This window comes from Toxotes jaculatrix, chromosome 1 (genome assembly GCF_017976425.1).
Source record: "Toxotes jaculatrix isolate fToxJac2 chromosome 1, fToxJac2.pri, whole genome shotgun sequence".
In the NCBI taxonomy this organism is placed as follows: domain Eukaryota; kingdom Metazoa; phylum Chordata; class Actinopteri; family Toxotidae; genus Toxotes; species Toxotes jaculatrix.
In genome coordinates, this window is record NC_054394.1 from 32727298 (window position 1) to 32751898 (window position 24601).

Genomic DNA, 24601 nt, shown 5'->3' on the forward strand with positions numbered 1-24601 from the left:
ATCCATCCACTGTTGGTTTTTCAGCAGCTGAAAGGATCATAAATAAATAAAGACTTTACTTTGTTTACTTCAAAATGTGTTTAACTTTAAATCCAGGTTCGTTTTTTTCTTCGGGCTTTCGTCTTCATCCACGAGTCAGAAAAGACAGAAGACACGAGAGCAGCTGAGCAGAGACGCGAGGGTCAGATCTGGACTCATGGTCGACTCGTCACAGTCCTTCAGATAGACTGGAGCTGATGAAATGGTGAAATGAATCAATGATTGCAGCCTCGGAGCATGTCTCGTACTGTGTGTGTCCTCACACACACACACGTTAAAAAGCTGTGTCTGCACTTTTTCTACTTTTCATGCTTTTAGAATTTTTCTGGAAATTTTTAGAAATTCAGAAAACTTTAACAAAAAGGTCCAAAGGATCCGTCCTCATGATTATTCAAACTGTGTGTATGAGTTTTTGTTGCCCCTCTGGGATGTTTTCCAGGACAAACACCGGGGCAGTAGTCCTCACTGAGACCAAAGCCTGGTCCTAATGAGGCAACACGTCCCTTCTCAGGTCCTGGTTAACATTAGACTGTTGACAAAGGCTGGAAGTCAACACAACGTCCGAACAAAGAGAGCTGTGCAAATGCACGTGTGTGTGTGTGTGTGTGTGTGGGCTGCAGATTAGATGCAGGGCTGCAGCCTGTAGTCCCTCCTCCCCCTGCTGCTCTCCTCTATATATACAGTGAGTGAGACGGAGGGAGAGGCAGCGATGAGCTCTGAGCCGGCTGCACTGCTCCGATCAGACCGAGTGTGTGTACAGCAGAGAGCGAGAGCGGTAGAGAGACATACACAGTAACTGAGCGACTGACTGAGGGGAAGGACAGACACTGACCTGGGACCAGAGTCTTTTCTTTTTCCTGTTTTAAAATTTGAAGCAGGGAGAGACAGACAGAGACAGACAGACAGACAGAGATAGACAGAGACAGACAGAGACAGACAGGTAAATCAGGTGAGCCAGCACTTCTCTGATGATGGACGACTACACTCTTCCCTTCTGGATTTACCTGGGCGTTCTGACCGTGTTTGTTGGTGGAGCCATGAAAAAGATTTTGGCGTCCCACCTGAGCGCTGCTCCCACACTGGTGGCCTGGCTGGGGGCCACTGTGCTGGTGGAGCGGCTGTGGGCGTTCTGCCTGCCGGCTGTGCTGCTGCTCGGGCTGCTTGGCTTCGCCTGCTGCCTCTACTCTGCAACCAGAACCGGCCCGCCGCCCGCCGCTCTGCCTGCCCACGGCAAGGCTGTCCTCATCACAGGTAAGAGGAGGCTCCTCCCACTCTCTCAGGTGTGTAAATGTGGCTGCAAAAATCTGCTTTTTTGGCCGTTTATTCTGCGGTGACACCAGAGCTGTTTGCTTGTTGCTGGGCTCAAATTTTCTTTATCTTTTTGGGAAAAGCAGCTTTGTTCCATCTGGATGTTTAATGCATTTGTTAGATCTGGATTCTGAGTTTAGGACGTCTGGAAAAAGGTTTTGACTCATTCAGGAACATGAAATTCTTCAGAGCATGAAGGGTTCACACGTGCTGTGGATGTTCTGTGAGCTTCGCTCCCTTTTAGAAAAGGGTCAAACCCGATAATTTCCTGAAAACTAAATCATTACATTTCACTGAAGACTTTTTTGAGAGCTTTCAACCGTATTACACAGTCTTCATCAGCAGCATTCAGCTGGTTTTACAGAAGTGACACAATCAGCGTTTCAGTAATTCAAACTTTGTCAAAAATTCAAACAGAAATTTGCTTTCGATTCCAGAAAAGATCCCAAAGTTCAGGAAGCGTCGTGGCAAAGTTTCTAAAGTTCTGCACAGAGAAGAAGCTGAGAAATGTTCAGTCAGCTGGAAAAAGCAGACAGAGAGTGATGAGTGACTCTTTAACTTTGAGGAGAGAAAACCAGGCTCTAAGAGGTTAAAAGCAGAGGTTTCGTAATGTGTGTGAGTGGAAACGATCACAGCCGAGGTCACGCTGAACTCAGCCCTCTTTTAAAAACCATTGTATCACTGCTCAGATCAGGGAGGTGATCCGATCCCACAGGGACTGACTGAGGAGAAAGGGCAGTGTGTGTGTGTGTCATGGGGAAACACGTAATGAACAATAGATGCCTGGAGCTGCGGGGGAGGGGTGGGGGAGGGTAAAAGTCACAGAGTGGAGGGAAACTTGAGCAGTGTGTGTTTGCCGGGGTCACAGGTTACTGCGGAGTGTTTTCGTCCCATGTTCTGTAAACTGTGATCTGTGTGTGTGTGTGTGTGTGTGTGCGACATGTGAAGCGCTCAGCAGGCGGTTGGTCAGTGTTTGGACCGGCCTCCGTCTCCATGCAGACTTAATCACATTTTTGTTGCCTGACAGCCAGCTGGCTCCGGGCTCTTTGTGTCGTAGTTAATGAGATAATCAGATCAGCAGATTAATGCGACTGTTTAATAACACCACACTCAGCCTTTGTGTAACTGTACTCTCATCTAATCTGCACAGAAACAGACTTATACTGGAAACTTTCCCAAACTGGTCCTCAGGTGAGGCAGAAAACAGCCGTCACCATGGAGACAGACGGACACCTCGCTCCCTCCGCTGCTGAGTTCAGTTACCTGCTGTGTTTCTGTAAAGGCAGAACATCCGTGATACGAGTGTAATCTGTCCCTAACGTCAGGTGATGCTTCCATGGAGGTTTTCAGGGCTGAAGTGAGTCAGCGTTTTCATTACTGATTAATTATTAAAAGGTTAGTAATTATAATGATAAACTTTATTTCCCTGGTGCTTCACAAAATACAGAACTATTTAATCCAGAGATAAAAAGAACAACATGAAAACGTGTGAACAGACGCAGCAGAATGTGTGAGGAACGCAGGCGCAGCTGGGTTTGAAAAGACTTCACAAACAGAAGCAGTGGGTGGAACTTTGAACCTTTGATTGTTCTGATGAGTCTCGGTGCAGAATAAGGTGTTCAGAGCTCTGACAGGTTCAGTGGAGCCGGATCGTGACGTGGTTTCATCATCATCAGTCGGAGGAACCTGGGGTTAAGTTGCTCTGCTGTGTTTTTGGAACTGAAACAGATTCTTCATGTGCTGATCAAAAACAGCTCCCATGTTTCTAGCAGAGGCTTCATGTCGGTTTTTTTAGAAACATGATCAGGACAAATAACCAGGACTTCAGTCTGTGTTCAGCTGCAGAAAGTTAGAAGCCATGCAGGGACGCAGCAGTGCAGAGACGGAGCCTCTGCCTTAAAATCGTAGGACAGACGCTGACACAGAGATAGAAACGGAACCAAACTGGGCCACGGCCCAGTCCCTCCAGGTCCCCTGGTCCCTCCAGGCCGATCCAGTTCCTCAGTCCGGTCACAGAACCATGATCACGTTGAATCATTTAAGGTGAAGAGAGTATGACATAAACAGGACACTGAGCCAAAAGACGCCTTTTCTTGTATATTTGGATATTTTACTAAACTCATTGCTGATGAACTGAAGGAAACTGTGGACAAACAGGAGGGACGAGATCAGAGATGAGCAGAGGACACCTCCAACGTCCACACCCAACCTGCAGGGTTTCAGCCTTTCACAGTAAAAGTTTCTTCTCTGTGTGTTATTATGTATTAGACAGCTGAACAGGAAGTGCAATAAAATATTAGACATGGGTCATTTCACTTCCCTCAGAACAGAGCTGGTCGCGCTCTCATCACTAAAACTGGCTCCTACCAGTGTTCTCTCTATGTTCTCTCTATGTTCTCAATATGTTCTTGCACTGCTGGGCTGGATAAGAACAGTATAACTATATTTTCACACTAACCAAGTAACATAAATCTTTGCTCGGGATTCAGCAGCAGCAGCTCCCATGAGTCTTAGCTCCAAATGAATTTGCCTTTGCCGTTTTCTGTTTCTCTGTTAAACGTCCTCCAGCAGTTTTCGTGTGCCAAACAGCTCGTGTGCAAACATTTTCAGACTTTGAACAAAGGTGTGGCCCACATCTCCTCCAGTCACCTCCCACACAGGAAGGGCTGCTCCTTTGATCTCAAGGAAAGAAATCTAGGTTAAACAAATATCACTGAGCTGTTTCTTCATATAATAAACAGAGAAAAGACACACGGGCAGAGTCGACGTGGGCCTTTTCAGAGCCCAGAGCACAATCTCACCACGTCACACGATGACTGCGTGAACTCTCACCTGTCCAATCCTCCAATAAACGTCTTCCATTGAAGAGATTTTTAGGACTGAACCAGAGACAGAGGATCTGATTTTAATCTAAACTTTAAATTATGCTGAAGTGTGTCACACAGTGATGCATCTGACTGACACACACACACACACACACACACACACAGTCGTATCTAACACATCCTGTCGCCTCAAAATGTTTCTGTACAACTGAACTGTCACAGTAAATATGTTTTTTATTAACGTGAAGAGGAGACGTTCATTTACGTTTCTGGAAAATCACAAATTCATTAATAATAAACGTGTCAGTGAAATGTTCACGAACAATGTTTTTGTTTTTTAATACACAAAAAGTTCAGTGTTTTCAGACACAACCTGTTTAAGATAAGATAAGACTTTATTGATCCCGGAGGGAAATTTAGTTGTTACAGCAACATAAACATAAATAACACGACATTTCACAAGATAAAGAAATTTATTTCCACTGAACTGAAACCATCGTTTCGAACCTTAACTGAAGTGCTCCTGGTCTCTGGTGGGACAGTCCCAAACTGTTCACGTCCTCACGGCCACTTCCTGTGACTCCATGTTTGTTAATACATGTGACCTCATTCATTCAAACAATAAGAGCGCGGTCTCTGAAAACAATCCAGATAAACTTCGTTGCTAATGTTCACAGCTATGGGCAATGCAGAGTTCCCACTCAGCCAAACTTGCTTGTCGTTGGACTGTGGGACGAAGCCGGAGGAAACCCACAGATGCACGGGCAGAGCCTGCACACTCCACCCAGGGATCCCAGCAGGATCCAGAACTAGACGGCAGGTTCTGTTCAGCCGAGCCACAGATGATGAACTGAATGGAAGGACGGATGGATTCTCATTTTCGTTCATTTGACCTGAGCACTAATTTAAAGTCTGTCTTGTAATCAGTTCATTAATCAGTGGATCAGTTGAGCACAGTCTTCATAGTTAAAGTACAAACATCGCAGGACGTTAACTTGTTATGGACCTGTAACATAAAGTGTTTCGCACATTCAGCTCTGTCAACAGAGACTAAACTCAGCTCCTGTGTTAGAAACACTGATGGAGGAAATGACCCCAGCACAGACCAGAAGAACAAAGTTAATTGGTCCAACTGGTCTTGCTTTCTGGTCATAAACGTCAGTCTCGGCATCGGGCCAAGGTAATTCCAACTCAGATCAAGATACACTGCAGACTAAGCTGTCTATTGGCCATGCCAGAGAGCCCCAGGAAGTAGTCTGATGTCATGGCAACATGGCTCAAAATCCCTGAGACTCGCACACGACGGTGTCCGAACGTCACCTCTCTCCATGTGGTCCCCAGGAAACTTTACAGGCAGCAACATCTTTGCATGTATGCAAACACAAAAAGCCACAAACACCAGCAACGAGTTATGCAACAGTTCCTGCTGTGACAGGCGGCTTCCTCTGAATTCATGTTTCATGTCAGTGGGAAACAAAAAGCCTTTGCTTCAGGTGTGATTCCAGTCTGGAAGCCGTCCTGCCCTCACGGTGCAGCGAACGTTGGTTTTGATGCAGTACAGCAGGCTATAGATCAGAGGAGATTTAAAACTTGGGCCAAGATGTCAATCAACAGCTTGTTTGTAATTGGCTCTGATGGAAGCTGGTAAAGGTCAGCGTGGGGTCGCTCTGGAAAAAGAGCAGAGGGTGGAAAAAAGGCCCCGGTAAACCTCTTAGAAAGCTGAAGTGCTCTACAAAGAGCCACATTCTTCCAAGGATGAGTGTTGAAGTCACAGGGCTCGTTGACCAGGCAGCGCTGCAGGCTGCTGGCCTCCCAGAGTCTTCAGACTCTTAGCCAATCAGGCGAGGGAAATCTGGTTATTGTCATGTTTGCTGTTAGACGTCTGAGGGTCAGACTCTGGGTCTCTGTAAAGCGCGTTGAGACCATTTTGATTGTGGAGCTGTTTAAATAAAGCTGAATTGAATTGAATTGTGGCGCGTGCATCGGTGTTGATGGTGCTGTGCTGGAATCAGATTGCACCAGTTTAGCTGTGTGGTCATTCAATTAATGGAATGAGATTCGGGCTGAAAAATACCAGAACTGTCCTTTAAGTCAGCTGCCTGTGTCCACCAGTGTCCAACAGCTTCTGTGTTCATCGGAGATGTCCTCGATGGGACGGATACGCACACCTGACGATGGCGCTGGACGAAAGGTCGGGGGTCACAGAATTGATCACTGTCCGTCACACAGCAGCTGCTGACAGATTTCAGCGTGGAGCAGAGAGGTGAACGTGACGGCTGCAGGCGGAGGACGGCAGCTGCATGTGCTTTCCTGCGTAGCAGTGATCTCTGGCCAGATTCCAGGGCTGACTCTCAGGAGACACTGATCCCTGATCCAGAGGTTTCAGTTGCACAGCTGCAGGAAACTCGTCCAACAGAAACAAGAACACAATCTCTACATCTGCAGCCGCGTTTAGACGTCAGGTCTGAAAGCGATTGGATTAGGTTCTCTGACTCTTCCTTCCTTGGATCCTTGGTTTGTTTCCTTTTCTTTCTTCTTTCCTTTATTTTCTTCTTTCTCCTTCTTTTTTCTTCCTTTCACATTTTTATTACTTCCTACTCCTATATTTCCTTTTTTCTTCTTGTGTTTTATCTTTATTTTACTTTTCTTCCTCTCCTTTTTACTTTTTTCTGTCTCTGTTTTTGTCCTGAAATCCTGTTTTTTAATCTTTTCTTTCTTTCATTCTCTCATCCTTTTACATTTGTGTCCTTTCTTTTTCCTCCCTTCCTTCTCTTTTCTCCTTATTTCTTTCTTTTGTCCTTATCTTGTCCATTTTTCCTCCAGCAGCCTCTGTTCTTCTGTCATTCTTTGTCTCTTTAGATTTTTTTTTTTTTTTACCTTTTTTACAGTCCCAACACTTTATTTTCTCTTTTTCTTCCTTCTTTCATTTCTCTGATTTCTCTCTTCTCGTCTTATTCGGGCCGTCAGAGTCCTTCCCTCTGTTCACAGTTGGATGACACTTTGTTACTGCAGAGTTTCCAAGTGATGAAGCAACGATGGCCTTTGCTGTGTGCTCATGTTGTGTTCTCACAGAAAATCATTTTTTCCTTTGTGCAACAGAACAAGCAGCAGCAGCATTTTTAGAAATGTTACTCAACATTTGTACAGAAACATCGCAGAGTCCCAGAGTCCACCACGAGTACCTCACCACGGGGTGCCGGTCAAACCTCGACCACGAGGTTCACAGATCTGAAATCAGAAAAATTGTTTCACAGAACCCCTAACCTTATCAAGACCCCTACCTGTCAAGCCCCGCTAGAACCACTTCAAAGCCCTCTAGAACTTTTTCAAGAATCAATAGAACCTCATTTAGAACCTCATTTAGAACCTCATTTAAGACCCCTTTAAGCTTCTCAAGGATACACAGAACATCCTTAAGGACCCTTAAACCCCCTCCAAGGTTTGTTTGGACCTTTTCAAGGATGTGTAGAACCTTTAAGCATCCAGTCCCACGCAGCCTCATCATGGACAGAACCAACCATCTAAGACTCATTGAAACTTCTCAAGGAACCCTGGAGTCTCTTGAACCCTGAGTGACCCACACGTCCGTTCCTCTCCTGGTTACATTCCCCAGTGTCTTCCTGTGTAAATGATGAAGTTCTCCTCTGACAGCAGTGATTAAGATGAAGCATGATGCTGTGATGACTTCCAGGTGCATCTCTGTGCTGGACAAAAACACATCTGGACGTCTCTGAGGCTTTTTAATAAAACCGTGACGGACGTCTCTCACATTCTTTCATCTATTTCTGATATAAAGTCAGCCACTGCTGCAGACACACAGAGATGAAAGCAGCTGAGTCTGAACTGAAACTCTGATGTAAGAACACATTTGCATGCTCTCTGCTCAGGAAGCGTTCGCCACGCCTGAGATGAACCTGCTGGATACAAGGCTGATCAGCAGTGATTGTGTTCAGCTTGAGATGGAATCATTAGAATTTTTTGTTTACTCGTTCAAACATTTGATTTTTCCCTCTCACTATCTTTTTATTTCAAAACTGAAATAAAACAGTGTGAAAAACAAACATGACTTTGTGCAGCTGCTGAAGCAGTGAAGAGTGATATAATATGTTCAGTCACTGACTCCTGATGACAAAGAGAAAACGTCTTCACAAGTTTCTGTAAATTAAGTCAAAAGTAAAATCTCTCGCTTATTGAAGCATCGAGAAAAACTCTACAGAACTGTGGGACATTATAGACACAGGTGGACTCCAGTCAAATTGTAGACACATGAGTAAATCAAACAGGAAGCAGCTGAGCACAGACAGGATGCAAAAGCTCTGAAGACTGATGAGGACAAACGCTGTTTTATCCATTTTTAATGAACACAACACACATCCCGCAACCTATGACCAAACAAACTGAACGAGCCAACAAACCTGTGTGAACACCTGCGCCCAGTTTAGAGTCCAAGCAGCTCAACAGAACCAGTAATGAGTCCGGTAACTGGAACTGTGTCAGACTAACCAGCGTCTGCTGCATGTTGTCAGAGACCAAACTGATCAGCTGATCAACCTGACGCGTTAAAACGTCTTCTGACTTGCTGATGTTGATGTTTTTTTTTTGTTTCTGTTTCGTAAAATTTTTCTTTTTGTTTAATATTGTATGCTTTTATTGTGAAACACTAACTTTTGTTTTGAAAAGTGCTACAGAAATAAACATGTAACTTGTGTGAAACTAATGTTGAGTTCATCATAGTAAAGTAGTGAGTAAAAAGTCCAGTCCACGCAGCCACCTGTGAATAATCTGAACTCTGAATGTGAAGCTGGAGCTGCTGTGTCCAGATGTTGAGTCCTCCACCCAGAGACAGATGTGTGTGTTTTTGACCTCGTACGTCTCTCAGTACTCGGCTGTCTCCACACAGATCCAAGTTTATTTCTTCATCAGCGTGGCCCCTTGGAGTCTCGCCCCGTTACGTAACGGTGTTCCTCCTCAGAGCCGGATCCGTCTCCTGCAGCGATGACATGTGTTCGGCCACAGACTCACACTGTCAGATTTATCTTCTGCTTTAATGAGCCATTTACACGCGTGTTCCCGTCGGCTTGTGTTTCACAGAGAAACCTCGGCCGTCCTTATCAGAGCCTGACGGCTGTGGACGGCCCGGCGGTGGAGCTAGCAGGACTCCATCTCTGTCAGTTTCTCTGAGACTGGAATCCACACCTCCTCCACCCTCAGTTCAAAAATGGAGACCTGCTGTGAGAGGTCGGTGGTGGACAGGACGAAGAATGTCGAACGGTGTGTGGTCTGCAGCGCTTCTCCATCTCAAAAGCTGTGGACATAGAGGAAAAGGAATTTTTCTGAGCAGCCAAACTTTTCCTGAACTGCAGCAGCAGCTTCAGGCTCGAAGCTGAAGTTTAAAGTGAACTGTTTCACTCTGATGGAAAGAAAAAAGAAGTTTAGGACATGTCTGATCCAAACGATCCATGTTCCTGTCGGCGCTGTAACAAAATGGGATCTTTAATACTTCAAACCCCAACAGAGCTCAGCTGCTTGCGGCCCCTGGTGGCCCCAAGGAGATGAAGCAAAAAGGTGGAGAGTGTTCACACCTGCAAACAGGAGGCAGGAGAGTCCGGCATGTGGCATTCACTTTCTCCTGTCAAAATAAAAGACGGTCACACAGTGAAGCACCATACAAGACACAGAGACAAGGGTCATAACGTGACAGGGACAGACTGGTCTGTGAGGAAACTGAGGTTATAATACAGTCCTCTGTCTTAAGACTGAACAGGTGTCTCAGACTGTCCACAACTGTGAAACAGAGCTTAGAAATATATCTGAGCTGTGTGTGTGAGTGTGTGTGTGTGTGTGTGAGTGTGTGTGTGAGTGTGTGTGTGTGTGTATGAGTGAGTGTGTGTGTGTGTGTATGTGTGAGTGTGTGAGTGTGAGTGTGTGTGTATGTGTGAGTGTGTGTGTGTGTGTGTGTGTATGAGTGAGTGTGTGTGTGTGTGTGTGTGTATGAGTGAGTGTGTGTGTATGAGTGAGTGTGTGTGTGTGTGTGTGTGTGAGTGAGTGTGTGTGTATGTGTGAGTGTGTGAGTGTGAGTGTGTGTGTATGTGTGAGTGTGTGTGTGTGTGTGTGTGTGTATGAGTGAGTGTGTGTGTGTGTGTGTGTATGAGTGAGTGTGTGTGTGTGTGTGTGTATGAGTGTGTGTGTGTGTGTGTATGAGTGAGTGTGTGTGTGTGTGTGAGTGTGAGCGTGAGGTTGTGGTTCTGTTACACAGAGCAGAGCAGTGGTATTTATTCCTGGAGCCAGCCTTCACTCTATCTTTCTTCTTGGGACATGATTCTGGACGCCCTCCAAGGGCACGGAGCGAGGCAGCGCGCCAACGCCTCCACGCTCTTTCAGACACCCGCCGCACAAAAGAACAAACAGAACAGCGAGTACCGCAGAGGATCAGGTTGTAGGTGCCGGGACTTCTGGGAAGCTGGGGAGCAGTGGGGTACGTGACAGATCCCCATGGCGGCTGTTTCTGAGGGACTCTGCGTCCTTCTGGGAAAACATATGTGGATGTGTGGACACAAATGTTTCTGCTGCTTGTTTCTCTGCACGTGTTCAAAGTTTGCTGAAACGCTCAGATGAGCTGATCTGAGCTGCTCATCGTGTTTCTGTCAGAGCCAGAACGCTGCCTATCCAACAGAGTTCTGCACGGGCCTACAACCGAGACCTGAACCCCAGTGATGACCCGCTGTCCCGACCCGTTACTGAGCTGGAGGACGCAGTGTCCAACAAAAATCAGTGTAAAGAGAAAAGTCTTTGGTGTCTGAGACAGAACTCGTTCAGATAAACTGAACATGATGATGTGGATGAAGTGAAGAGATTCAGTCCACAGGCTTCTTTTAAACTTTCACAGCTTTTATTTTGAAGCACAGATCTCACATTTGATAGAATGAATTATGGGAAATGTGTTTAAAATGATGTGGAATATTTCCATTAAAAACCTGGATCAGAAAAACTGCAGACATCGAAATGCTGGAGAATTTGACCTGAAGGACTCAGACATGTTTTTCTGTCAGAAGGCAGCACAGAGGACAAGCACAGAGGACAAATCAGAAGAAAGACAAGCACGAGGACAAGACTTCAAACCAGAAGAAAGGACAGGCCCCTCTGCTCAGTCCTGGTCCTCAGGTCTCCTGCTCTACTGTTTCTGACTCATCTTTCCACAGTAAGCAAAGAGAAAGACGTCAGATTTCACAGGGAATTCTGGGCCGCTGAGTCTAACTGAGCCTGAAAACGGAATTCATCACCAGTTCGTCCGATTGGTTTATGTAACGAAGCAGAGGCAGCAGTGGAGCGATGCCAGATCTCAGAGCTCTGTACAAACCTGCTCTTACAGCAGCTGTCACACCGTTAGCTACACATCTAAACATCTGCCGACACATCTGAACTGATACGAGCTGCAGCAGGAGGAGGATTGTGTTACAGGCGCTGGTGAAACTTCAGCTCATCCATCCGACCTGCGAAGCCTGGGAACCTGTAGCTGCTGTAAACAGCAGCGTTTGGTGCTGATGAGTAAAACTCATGTTCACAGTCACAGGAAGTGGCCGTGAGGACGTGGACAGTTCGGGACTGTCCCGCCAGAGACCAGGAGCACTTCAGTTAAGGTTCAGGAACGATGGTTTCAGTTCAGTGGAATTAAACAGGTTGTGTCTGAAGACACTGAACCTTTTGTGTATTAAAAAACACAAACACACAAAAACACATTGACACGTGATCTGACACGTTTATGATTAATGAATTTGTGACTTTCCAGAAACGTAAACGAACGTCTCCTCTTCACGTTAGTTCAGTGTTATTGATTCAGTTCAGTGTTATTGATTCAGCTCCTTCCACAATCAGAATGGTCTCAAAGCTCTTTACAGAGATGCAGAGTCTGACCCCAGATCAGCGCTGAGCGTTGTGTAATCGTCAAACTGTTGAAGATGTAAAAACATTTTGCCCTGTTCTGATTTTATTGACTGGTGTTTGTGTGTAAGTCTGTCTGTGGCATCACCAGTAAAGAAACAGCACTTTGTAGAAAGCTGCTCACGAGTCTCTGTCCATGTCCCTACAGGCTGTGACTCTGGTTTCGGGAAAGCGACGGCGAAGCGTCTGGATGCTCTGGGTTTTGAGGTGTTTGCCACGGTGCTGGATCTGTCAGGAGACGGTGCCAGAGAGCTGCAGAGGACCTGCTCCCCCAACCTCACCCTCCTCCAGGTGGACATCACCCAGCCACAGCAAGTCCAACAGGCCCTGCTGGACACCAAGGCCAAGCTGGGCCTCAAAGGTAAAGACTGGCTGCTGGAGCCAAGATCTCATGTTCTGAGTCACATAAATCTGCTGGAAGGTGGATTTTTCTCATTTGATGGAGCTGAGCTAACAGCTTCCCTTTGTGCTAAGCTGAGCTACAGTGTCCCTCGTCCTTCGCCCTGCTGTGTTCTTGTGAAATGCCACCGTGTTGTCTTTGGAGAAGCAGGTCAGCTCCTGGTTTTAAACAGTCAGGTTATGCTGCACCTGAACGCACCTTTCTGTGGACTCGCTCACTCAGTCAGTGTTGACAGTAAAACGATCTCTGACATTTGATGTGAGAGCTTTCAGTTGGTGTTGTGGTCGTCCTCCTGAGAGCACCGTGTCTCTGTCGAGGGTGAAACAGGAAACTGAAAAACCTGTGGTGGCGATAAACCGTCTGAAGGTAACGTCATCGTCACCGCAGAGCGTCAGAGGTAACAGCTGCTTCAGATCAGATCACAGTAACTTTATTCAAATCAAACTCCCAATGGAAAACGAAGAAAATGAAGCGTAGTACACAGAAGAGTTGGAAGATAGAGGCAAGACTGAAATATACATACACCCCAATATCAGGAAAAATAAAACGTATTTTCATATTTACATATGTACATGAGGTTTAATAATTAAGTATAGCAGGACACAGAGTCTGTCTGTAGAGTTCAGAGTTATATAGTTTGATAACAACAGACAGGAATGATTTCCTGTCGCTCCTGCGTCTGATCAGCACACGGTGGACAGGGTGTGAAGAACAGTCCAATATCATCGTCTGTTCTGCCCCAGCAGACAGCAGCGTGCAGAACTGGCCACCACAGACTCGTAGAACATCCGCAGCTTCATCCAGCAGATGTAGTGGTTCAGGAGCTTCCAGTCTTGTACTGATCTGACTGTCAGTTTGTTAATTTACCTGAGGACAGGTGTGTCCAGCTGACCACACCGTGTCCCCGTCTTCTCAGGAGTTTTGTTTCCTTAGTTCAAACTCTGTATCAAAAAAGGCTTAAGAGAGTTTCCCTAAATGTTGGATTGTTCCTTTAAACTGTCGGCAGTTGTGCTGATTGTGCAGAGCTCGGGTTCACCTCACTGGGGCTTTTTTCAGTGTTTGGAGGCAGAATGTTCTGAGCGACGGAGGAATGTGTGGTGGAGTTTGTCCAGCAGCCTTCTAGGAAATCACTGAACTGCAGAAGCAGCAGCGGCAGCGACGATGTGGGAAAGTTGCTTAAATAACAAAATAACTCCAAACAGCTTGAACTGATTTAAGAGGAGCGAGTGTCTGAGGGGACCGAGGCTGGAGGAGCAGAGGTGGCGTCTCAGGTTTCACTCACAGAAACCGGAGCACAGAGAGTCTCCAGGGTCACTGTGATTGGCTCAGACCTGCAGCTCCCACTGGCTTTGTAATTAGCTCAGACTGCTGGCTGTACCTCTGAGTCATTTAAGGATACACAGAGTGTGTGTGTGTGTGTGTGTGGGCGGATGGATGTAATAAAAGAACTGGAAGGAAAGGTCACTAACACACACTCCCATGCACTCTCTCTGGAGCAGTGTGTGTGTGTGTGTGTGTGTGTGTGTGATCGGTGGCTCTCAGCTTTGAGCAGCCAGGTGTGTGAGGGTAGATTCTGAGGAGACTCTGCAGCTGTTGTTTCCAGACCAGTTCACCAGTGAACTTATGAGACTGGTCCTGAATGAAACCGTGACAATCAGGAGATGATCAGTGTTAGAAGACCGACGAGGACACGCTCTGATGGGAAACAAAGTTTTGTATCTGCTCATAAAATGTGAACCACAACAGCTCTAAAGTTTCACTTTGACTTTAACCTGTTCAGAAAGATTAAAACTGTCAGATAATCAATCTTCAAATAAACAATCAATACATTTCCTCTGCTGCTGGAAAACTTTCTGCTGACACGTACGAGTTTCTGCCATCGTCCTGGTGATGTTCCAAAAAGCAGACAGGACGTTACCTGGGCGGGACGTTCAGGTGTTTGACTGTCTGCCAGCCTGGATGTTCTGTTCATGGTTATCTGTCATCAGCTCTGAGACAGTTCAGACTTAAACAAAGATCCTGCAGCCGCTCATAAAGCAAAGAGCGGGATTCTGGGTCAGCTGTCTCACACGAGGACGAGCGAGGCTTGTTTACACTAGCAGAACGAGAGAGAGAGAGAGGGGCTGAGCTCATGGTGCAGAGTCTGAGTGTGTTGCGTAATCGCACAAGTACACAAGTAAACTCAGGTAAACCTCAGAGTGCTCATACCTGGATCAGTTTCACTGATGAGTGAACGTGTGAGCAGGATGTTAGTTACTTTATACTGGGCTGGGATACCAAGGACTGCCCCGACCACAGACACCCCCAGACCCCCCAGACCCCTCCGAACCCCCCCCCCCCCCGAACCCAGACCCCCCAGACCACCAAACCCCCCAGTCGTTTGTTACTGATGGCTGATGGGTGATGATCTGGCGACTGGTAATTTATGGATTGTATGAGATTTGAGAACACGACACACGAGAAACCTTCTATTCTGGACATAGGACAGTTTGGAACTTTTCAGGGACAGAGACACAAAAAGTAAACAGCACCAAACTGAAGGATTTTGGATTTGTCCTCACTGAGCAGCAGGAAGCTGTGGGACATCCAGGTGTTCATGTCTGTGATGGAGTCAGTCTGTGAGCACAGTCTGTAGCAGATGAAGACAGGTGCAATGGACCCGGTGTGGAGCCATGAGGAACTCCATGCACGATCCCAGCTTTGTGAAGTTTAGGAGCTTCTTGTATCACAAACGGATACAAAGCTGTTTCCGCTTTTTGAGCTTATCAACTCATTTTGTCACCGGCTGTTGATTGGTTGAGGAACTCACTTTGTACTTCTACTCTCTCTGAGATGAACCTTCATGAACTGTTCATTTCTTTGAGACATTTATCGTCCTGGGCAGGTTGGATGCTGAACCACACCTGTTATCACAGAGCCTGTCAGCCTTTCTGTGTGTAAATATAAATATGTGGGTGTTGTATCCAGCTTGGATCTAAATGTTGTGATTTGGAGTCAGCGTGTGCAGGTGTTCCTGTTTTCATGTGACTTCTCCAAACCTTTCATATTTTGATTCCATCTGGGATTTCAGTGTTTCCTGCACTGGCCTTAAATGGAAGCAGCTTTATTTTCAGGTTCTGGTTTTCCTGCTGGTAGCCAACAACAAGGTCAGGGACCGCTGCGTAAACACAACACAGTTTAGAATATTTGTTGTGTGTGTGTGTGTGTGTGTGTGTCTGGCAGGTTTGTGGGGTTTGGTAAACAACGCCGGAGTGTGTGTGAACTTCGGAGACGCTGAGCTGTCGCTGATGTCCAACTTCCGTGGCTGCATGGAGGTCAACTTCTTCGGCACTCTGACTGTCACCAAGAGCTTCCTGCCGCTGCTGCGACAGGCCAAAGGACGCATCGTCACCATCTCCAGCCCCGCCGGTGTGTGTCCAACACACTCACTTACACACACACTCACTCACGCACACAGTGATGCAGTAATAAATCTTAATTGAATGTTCTAGAACAGCTGAACCACAGATGAAATAACTTCTGCGTCCAAACTGCCAAACCAAACAAACAGAGCTGCCGCTGCTCGTCTCTCTGCCATCTGTTATCCAACTCAACTCGGTCGCCTCGCCAAAGCATCAGAGAGCGACCAAATCAGTTTCAAAGGTTCATCCCCCCCTGACAGAATGAATGTGCTCAGCAGATTTCATGGTCATCTGCATGTTAGATTATCACAGATGTTGTGTGGTGTTTCAATTTTGGCTTAAATGTGGTCAAAGGAAAACAGTTTGGAACCGTGACATGATCAACAGCCCAAACAATTTGGACATTAGTAACCATAGGACAATGTACATAAATCAACTGATATCTTTATCAGACTTTAACAAATTATCAAAAGTCAGCTTGTTGGGGTGTACAGGTAGCTCACCTGGTTCAGTGCCCACATTAAAGTTGAGTCCTTAAAGCAGCAGCTTGTCCATCCTGCAGAACTTCATTGAGAATTCTGCTGTTTTTAAGTTTCCTTCAGTATCACAGTGATCCAGAGGAAGGTGTCTGTTCATCCATGATTCGTCCGTGATTCCGCTGCTGTTAATGGGACAGTTTGACTGAATGGACACAAGTTGTCGCTTACACCTGATGTGCCTAATCCATGACAACATTACACTGTGCTACACAGAAGTGATTGGGCAAACTCTGTGTGATGTCATGACGATGTTGTAACTGCGTTTTCAGGTGACCAGCCGTTTCCTTGTCTGGCAGCGTACGGAGCATCTAAAGCAGCTCTCAACCTCTTCATCAACACTCTACGACATGAGCTGGAGCCCTGGGGAGTCCAGGTCTCCACCATCCTGCCGTCCTCATACAAGACAGGTAACACCAGCAAACAGTTCAATTCAATTCAATTCAATTTTATTTATATAGCGCCTTCCACAATGTCCCCTCCCACCCCGACCCCCCACCCGTAGGACTAAACTGTGATTCATCTTCCTCTGGCTGTTATTTCCTCCGGGCTTGTGTGTTATGGTTTGGTCTCATGTTGAACACGATGACAAACCTCCTGCTGAAGAAAATACCCTCATAATGAGGACCACATGTGGGATGGACCATCTGTTTTCACACACATAGAAACTACAAATTGCTAACGTACCATTTTGAAACTCTTGCAGGATGGATGTGATTAGAGGGCTGGAGTTGCACAGAGCCAGCCTGCTGGCCAGCAGAAAACTTTAAATTTGGCCCGTCTCTGTTTGACTTTCTGATTCTCCCTGAAAACTGTTTTCATCTTTGTTGTGGGTTTAAAAAACAAAAATCCTGCATGCCTTAAAATTTCACTCTTTGCTGCAGTTATTGTGGGAAAAGTCAAGATGTTTGTCAAAATTATTTGAAAATCCCATTTTAACAGATTTATCATTTTGAGATGTAGAACAGATAAAGATCACAACCATAGCAAGTGTTGGAAGAAGTATTTAGAGAATTTCCTTTGGGAAAAGTTTCACAACCACATTAAAATACTTAATTAGAAGTAGAACATTTGAATTCAGAATTTTACTCAAGTAAAAATACAAAAGAAACCAGAAAATGTAGCTAAAGTTTCAGAAGTAAAAGGACGAATCAGAACAGTTTAATAGAAGAGGTCTGAACCGACCACAACCTAATGATGAACAAGATGGTATCATCAGCGTAGAAACTGACTTTGGACAGTTCAGTTAGAACATAAATATATATAGTGGGAGGGTGTGGGGTTGTTATTATTCTGATGCACTGAGAGTTGACTACAGACCTTTGTGTAACTGAACCGCCAAAGAAGTTTTCTGGAGGAAATTGTCATCAAGTCTTTAAAACACACCTCCGACAACAGTTGCATAAAAACTGAAAGACTGAAAAACTTAGATGTGAAAAATAAAATTAGAGAGTTCAAATCCACTGGAGCCTGGTGTTCATCCCTGACACCAGGCTCCACACAAAAACAACAATGAAAGCAAACAACAGGAAGTAACAGTGAAAACAAAACAACTAAACAGCTAAATCTGCTGTTGATGTTTCTGATGTTGGTGGGTTTGATCTTCATAGAGAAGAGTTCCCATCATGTATTTGTTTGTGTGGTGACTGATTGGACGGAGCAGTGGAGATGTAAACAGCGGGCACACTTTATCCTCCTGTTCACACTCTAATCCTGAAGGAACAGGTTTGTATTTAAACTCCTAATCCCGCTGTGACTCTGCTGGTTTGGCTGAGAGCCGACTGAGTCCGCGAGCTTTGTCCACACTGAGCTGACACCGCATAGAACAGTTAAACAGTTTGTTCTCCACACAGACTCTGTGAGATCAGCTGCTTTAAACTTCACACTGAGACAAAACAATGAAAAAGCAGCAGGACAGTTTGCACTGAATGTTCTCCAGCTTTAAAACTGCTCTGATTTCTGGGAACACAAAACTGGTTTCAAACTTCTTTCAGTATGAAACTACAGGCTATTACAGACTGGGAGAGTGGGGTTTAAAGACTTGGCTCTTTACCAGGCAGGGAGGCTCTAATGAAAGACACTATCCAGAGGCATCATGGGAAATGTAGGATCCAGTGTTTTTGAGGATGTCTGCTCCTCTGCTGCTCAGATTTGGACTTTTCAGATTGAAATATGTTTCTCACCAAAGCTGCTTCTTCATGAGTGAAATGTTTTGTTTCATCACCTCAAGACAAAACGACTTCATCTTGTCTATAAGTCTTATTTCATGGCATTTGAATGATCTATAAACTGCCTTAGCTTAAAATGTGAGTTAACTGAAGCTGAAGAATTTTATGAAGAGCTGAATCTGTTGAAGAGACAAGGTGAAGCTGCTGTCAGGTGGATGAAATCCATCCCACCTCACAGTCACTGTTACTATGAAAACAACCAAGTCTTCTCTGAACATGTGAAAGATGTTTTCTCTTCAAACTACAAACAGAAAGTTCTGTGGGAAAGATGCTCCGAGGCCTGTTAACATACTGATGATGCTCATTTAGGAACTTCACTTAATGTGCCTCGCAAAAGTTTTCACACCCCTGGAACTTTTCCACAGTTTGTCACGTTACAACCACAAACTTAAATGTAGTTAATTGGGCTTTTATGTGATAGAACAACACAAAGCAGTACATAATTGTGGTGAAAGGAAAATGATACTTGGTGTTCAAGATTTTATACAAATAAAAATCTGAAAAGTGTGATGTGCACGTGGATTCAGCTCCTGACTCCATACTGAGTCTGTGAACAGCAGCTTTCACAGCCACTGCCACAGATTATTTCACTGGGCCATTCTAACACATGAATATGCTTTGATCTGAACCATTCCTTTGTAACTCTGGCTGTATGTTTGGGGTCATTGTCCTGCTGGACGGTGAACCTCCGCCCCAGTCTCAGGTCTTTTGCAGCCTCTAACAGGTTTTCTTTCAGGATTGTTCTGTATTTAGCTCCATCCCTCCCACCAACTCTGACCTGTCCCCGCTAAAGAACACTATCCCCACAGCACGATGCAGCTCCTTCACTAATGTTCTCTAACAAACCTGAGCTCTTCACACAGCAGCTGTTTTGAAGCTGAGATTGAAGCACACAGGTGGATTCTATTTACTAATTAGGTGACTTCTGAAGGCAGTTGGTTGCACTGGATTTTATTTAGAGTAAAGGGGCTGAATACACGTGCACATCACACTATTCACATTTTTATTTGTATAAAATCTTGAACACAGTATCATTTTCCTTTCACTTCACAATTGTGTTGTTCCATCACATTAAATCCCAATAAACTATGTTTAAGTTTGTGGTTGTAACGTGACAAACTGGAAAAGTTCCAAGGGTGTGAAAACTTTTGTGAGGCACAGTAATGAGTTGAACTTTCATCAGTTTGTTCATTCAACTCATTTCAAACGTCAGACAAACGTGTTCTGAAAGTTCAGGATCAGCTGATTCCACTAAAGTCCTGCATGATGTTTCCTGCTGATGATATTGGAACTACCACAGTTACTTTGAGTGGTTCAACAACTAGATCATCCCTGCTGTGTGACAGTGTACAGTCGTTGTTGTCATGGTAACACAGATCTCTCTCATCTGCAGGTCAGTCCAGTAACCATGCCTACTGGGAGCAGCAGCACAAACAGCTGCTGCAGAGTCTGTCTCCCGGGCTGCTTGAGGAGTACGGCGAGGACTACGTGACCGAGACCAAGGAGCTGTTCCAGAGTCACGCAAGGCAGGCCAACCCCGACCTCAGCCCTGTCGTTGACACCATCGTCCAGGCGCTACTGTCGCCGCAGCCGCAGGTGCGCTACTTTGCCGGGCCCGGGGTGGGCCTCATGTACTTCATCAACAGCTACTGTCCCTTCAGCATCAGCCAGCGCTTCCTCCAGAAACTGTTTGTGAAGAAGAAGCTGATGCCACGCGCTCTGAGGAAGCAGTCGAGCTTTGACCTGAACCTCAGCCTCCACAACAATAACAATAACAACAACAACAACAATGAGGAGAAACTCAAAAAGCTGTGAGACAGTAGAAACATCCTGGTATTATCCTGCAGCGGTAGAGGACCACGTCTATAAACATGCTCATAGAGCTGAAACCTGTCGTTTTCTATGTTGTGTTTTTTAACTGTTGAAGGGATCATAGTGATGCACCAAAATGGTTTCTGTTTGCTTCTGTGTTGTCTGACCCTGTGACACCCCCCAGTGGACGGCATGGACACACCTGGAGGTTGGCGGACAGGGTCTGGTACAGGTAGGGATTCAGCCACAGGTCAGTCAGAGAACACTTTCCTTATGTCAGCGAGATCAGCTGTACTGTACACACACCGAAACAGTCACACCGACTTCACGTGCCTTCATCACACAGATGAGATCATCGATGAACCAGCGGACAGAATCCAGCAGCTCGTTTTTAACACAAGCAAACAGTGTGCACATCAGTGGCTGCGGGAACACGACGCCGCTCAGTCACTTCTCACCCAGCATCTTCTCTGCTGAGTTGCTGAGACACAGAGACGTCGTCCATCAGTTTTATGTCAGACCCCAAAGAGCCGCAGTCAGCTGAAATGCGCTGACCCACCTCCGGCCGCTGGCTCCGGCCCAACCCCGACCCCGGTGCTGCTGCTAAGCAGAGCTGACTTTCAGCCAAAATTCACGCACAAAATGAGCCGAATCTGGTGGTTGTATCAGGCCAGAGCCGCAATCAGCCCGACTCCGCTGGATCCCTGAGACGGTTTCAAACAAAACCACAGTTTAAGTCAATTATCTCAGATCACTGATTCGGAAGCAGTGAACATTAAAGGTGTTAGACAAACTGTGGGGTGTAGATGTTCACCAGCTCCACTGATGCTGCCGTTCTACTGGAACAACATGGTTTCTGTGTAAATGATAGAAACAACATGTTTCCTTCAGTCTGTTTAAGATAAGTGAGGAAAACTGTGGCTTTGCTTCTGATTGGTGCTATCGGATGATGTCCCCGTGTCCTCAGATCTCAGCAAAGTCAAATTATGACCAAAACAAAATAAGCATTTTTTCAAAAAACAAAAACAAACAAAATTTTCATCGAAAGACGTCAATGCAACCGTGAGAGAGAACAACCAGCGTCATTTACTTTTAAAAGAAGAGGTTTGATTGGCTCTTGCACTAAAACAAAAAGGGTCTGAGGTAGAAAACATGATGTAGAGATGTTTAGCATCTGTTACCATGGAGATCAATCAGATCAATCGATGATTCAATTCAATCAGGATTAAGTCAAGATTAAAGATCTTCTGCGTGATCAGCAGCGTGGAGCGTTTTTGACTCTGCAGTAAAGATGGAGCTTATTTCTGTTTCTGACAATTTATAGATAATTTTGATGATGAAAAATGATGTGGTGCAGTGATTAGCACTGATGCCTCAGTGAGCGGGCGCTTACCAGCCTCCAGGTTCTCCGGCTTCCTCCCACAGCCACAGAGCGTGAATGGTGGTTTATCTCTCAGCCTGTGACACCTGTCCAGGTGTACCTGCCTGTGGCTCAGTGTTGAAACAAGCTGCTGTGGTGACGCCTCCACCCATCACACATTTCTACATCTCTGAATGTATGAGACATTTAGAGTCTGTGGACAACAGAGTCACACGTTCTGAGTCCAAGTGTTTGTTTCCTGCATCATGTTTTTCTATCTTATCTTATCTTATCTTATCTTATCTTATCAGAGGAAGCAGAGACCGAATCCTTTCAAAATAAAAGTTTGACATGTCTTAGTTTTATACTTAAAGAACCAAAATATATTTACATTAACATTATTATTAGATTTTCCGGGAGATTCATCAGAATTCCAAATACTGATGAACCTACATTTTCATTTTATTGCCCTGTTACCAGGCAGCAGGGCGACACATACAGCACAGACATTAATAATGTGTTTGCATGTTTTCATGTAACTTTAGGTACAATTATTTTGGAATAATAAACAACAAACAGAAAAGGTGAGAGAAACAGGTTCAGCAGTGAAGCCAGTTAGACAGTGAACTCCTGTCTGATAAGTCTCGTCCTTAAACTGATGAAAAATGTCTGATAAAACGTTGACTTACAGTCAGTGGACAGGATTAAGTCAGGATGCTGCTTAATGAGCAGTGTCACGATGTGATCTAAAAATATTGTGTATGACGTCTTGGCTCCTGACGTGGTAACAGCTGTTTCTCCCTCAGACACTAAACGTTTCTGTGTCTGGATGAAATCAAATCCATTTGTTCTGTTGTGAAACAAACACAGACCTGATGCTTTTCACTGAGTTTCTCTTCATATTCAGGAAATTTCATGTTTCTTCATTTTGTTTTTTATGATTTAATCTATAAAATAAAGTATGTAGCGTTTTTTTTGTTTCTTTCTTTCAGCTGTGACAAATCCAACAAAATTCAAACCTCAACTTTACAACTTTTCCAAATGGACCTATTTCCAGAGCAGGTGTATTTACTGTGGAGACATTAGCTCATGTTCAGTGTGCGAGAGTTTCTGTGGAACCTCTCTGATCACGTTCACATCACCGTTTTGTTTGTTTGTTTGTTTTTCTGCCCACTTTCTGTTTTTGTTTTTGAATCAAACTATTTATGGCATCTTTTCTTTTCTTCACTTAAACTGTGAATTTTATATAAAAATGTAAAACAAAAAACACAAAAACGTGATGTAAATGTTCACTTGGTTCTTTGATAGAAATAAAGTTGACTTTTTCAGACTCTGCTTTCTCTGTTGTGTGTGGTGGGGGGTCAACAGCTCAACAGCCCCAACAACAGCCCCGGTCCCTCAGGGGCCCCAAAGCCCCATGTTTACTCTGCTTCTGTCTACATCATGTCATTCACTCTTCTCTCCTCCCTCCTCTGTCCTCCCTCCTCTCTCCCTCCCTGCCTCCCCCACCCCTCCCCTCCCCTCCCCTCATCTCGTTGGTCCAGTTTCCATTTTCTGAGAACTCAGAGACGGCTGAGGGACGCTCATCATCATCAACATCCACCACAGAAGAAGACATGTGGGACAGAGACACAGAAGGCCTCTGTTGAAGCATCCACCACATGACGACGACCTTTGACCCAGTGTGTGTTTCATTTCCATCGGCAGGCCTCCTAATGCCTCCCCGTTCACCACAGAACAAACAGACCTGAGACTGAGACAGAGGCTGAGATGAAGCCTGAGACTGAGACAGGGACTGAGACAGAGACTGTCAGACACAAAAACCCAGAAAACTCCTTCTTGCATTTACTTCACTTGTGTCTTTCACTTTGTTTCTGGTTTCCAGAAAATCGTCCTCCTCAGAAAACAGGTGTGTGTCCTCATGTGGTCTGTAGTGGACCTGGTCCAGCAGCAGTTGGGTCAGTGGGTTGAACTGTTGGCAGCGTCCTATGATAACCAGCAGCTTACTGGCAGCCAGAGGACAAACCCAGTGTGCACTGGGAGCGTGTGTGACCATTTACTCTGGCAGAGCGGCAGCTGAGGAAATCCGGCTCCTTTCCATCAGGACCGAGGGAGGACGAGTCCAAATGTTCCCCCGATCCGTGGTGTGCGGCAGCCTGGACCCCCCAGCAGCCGCTCTCAGCCAACTGATGGAAATAACTCACATTGTTCAAAGCTCTGTGGGATACCAGCTGGCTGCATCACAGAGTCACCGAGTTTAATTTTCACTCACACTCAACACGAAGCACACAAACCCCCACAGAGCCCTTTAATTTATTATCTGCCCCCCTCCCTTCCAACGATGCCCCCCCCCCCCCCCCCCCCCTTTTTCTCTGCTCTTGCCTTATTTGACCTGTTTCTGCTCCTCAGATTTCCATCAGCGCTGAGCCTCAGGAAACAAACGCGCAGAACAAATTTAAAGGTTTATGTGAAACTGCTGAACTCGACTCTGACTTAAAGGAACAGTCCAACATTTCTCACCGAGACCAAACTGTTTAACAGAGGACGATGGTCTCAGAAAGACACTGCTGGAGGAAATGATTCAGTCTCAGATGTCTCAGAGTCTCAGAGCGAGAGACCAGAGGGAAACTTTCTCTAAAAACACATGTTGGAAGACGTTCAGCGCCTCCTACTCTCAGGGTTTGTCAATGCATAATGAAATCGTCTGAGCTCGTCTCCGCTCTGACTGAACTCACATCACCTGCTGCTGAGCTC

The 24601-nt window shown here is 45.5% G+C and overlaps 1 protein-coding gene across 2 annotated transcripts; it reads left to right on the top strand.

Moving 5' to 3' along the window:
• Positions 1-754: 754 nt before the first annotated feature.
• Positions 755-23177, top strand: hsd11b2 (hydroxysteroid (11-beta) dehydrogenase 2). Of its 2 annotated transcripts, XR_005894223.1 has the most exons (6): positions 755-1290; positions 12259-12471; positions 15733-15918; positions 16720-16857; positions 20069-22115; positions 22159-23177. XR_005894223.1 is itself a non-coding variant. In XM_041040880.1 (5 exons), the coding sequence occupies exons 1-5, from the start codon at positions 1008-1010 to the stop codon at positions 20488-20490; spliced, it is 1242 nt and encodes a 413-aa protein (XP_040896814.1). In that variant the 5' UTR covers positions 755-1007; the 3' UTR covers positions 20491-23177. The 2 variants fall into 2 exon arrangements, 1 of the variants encoding a protein (XP_040896814.1); XM_041040880.1 differs by having other exon boundaries at positions 20069-23177.
• Positions 23178-24601: the final 1424 nt, after the last annotated feature.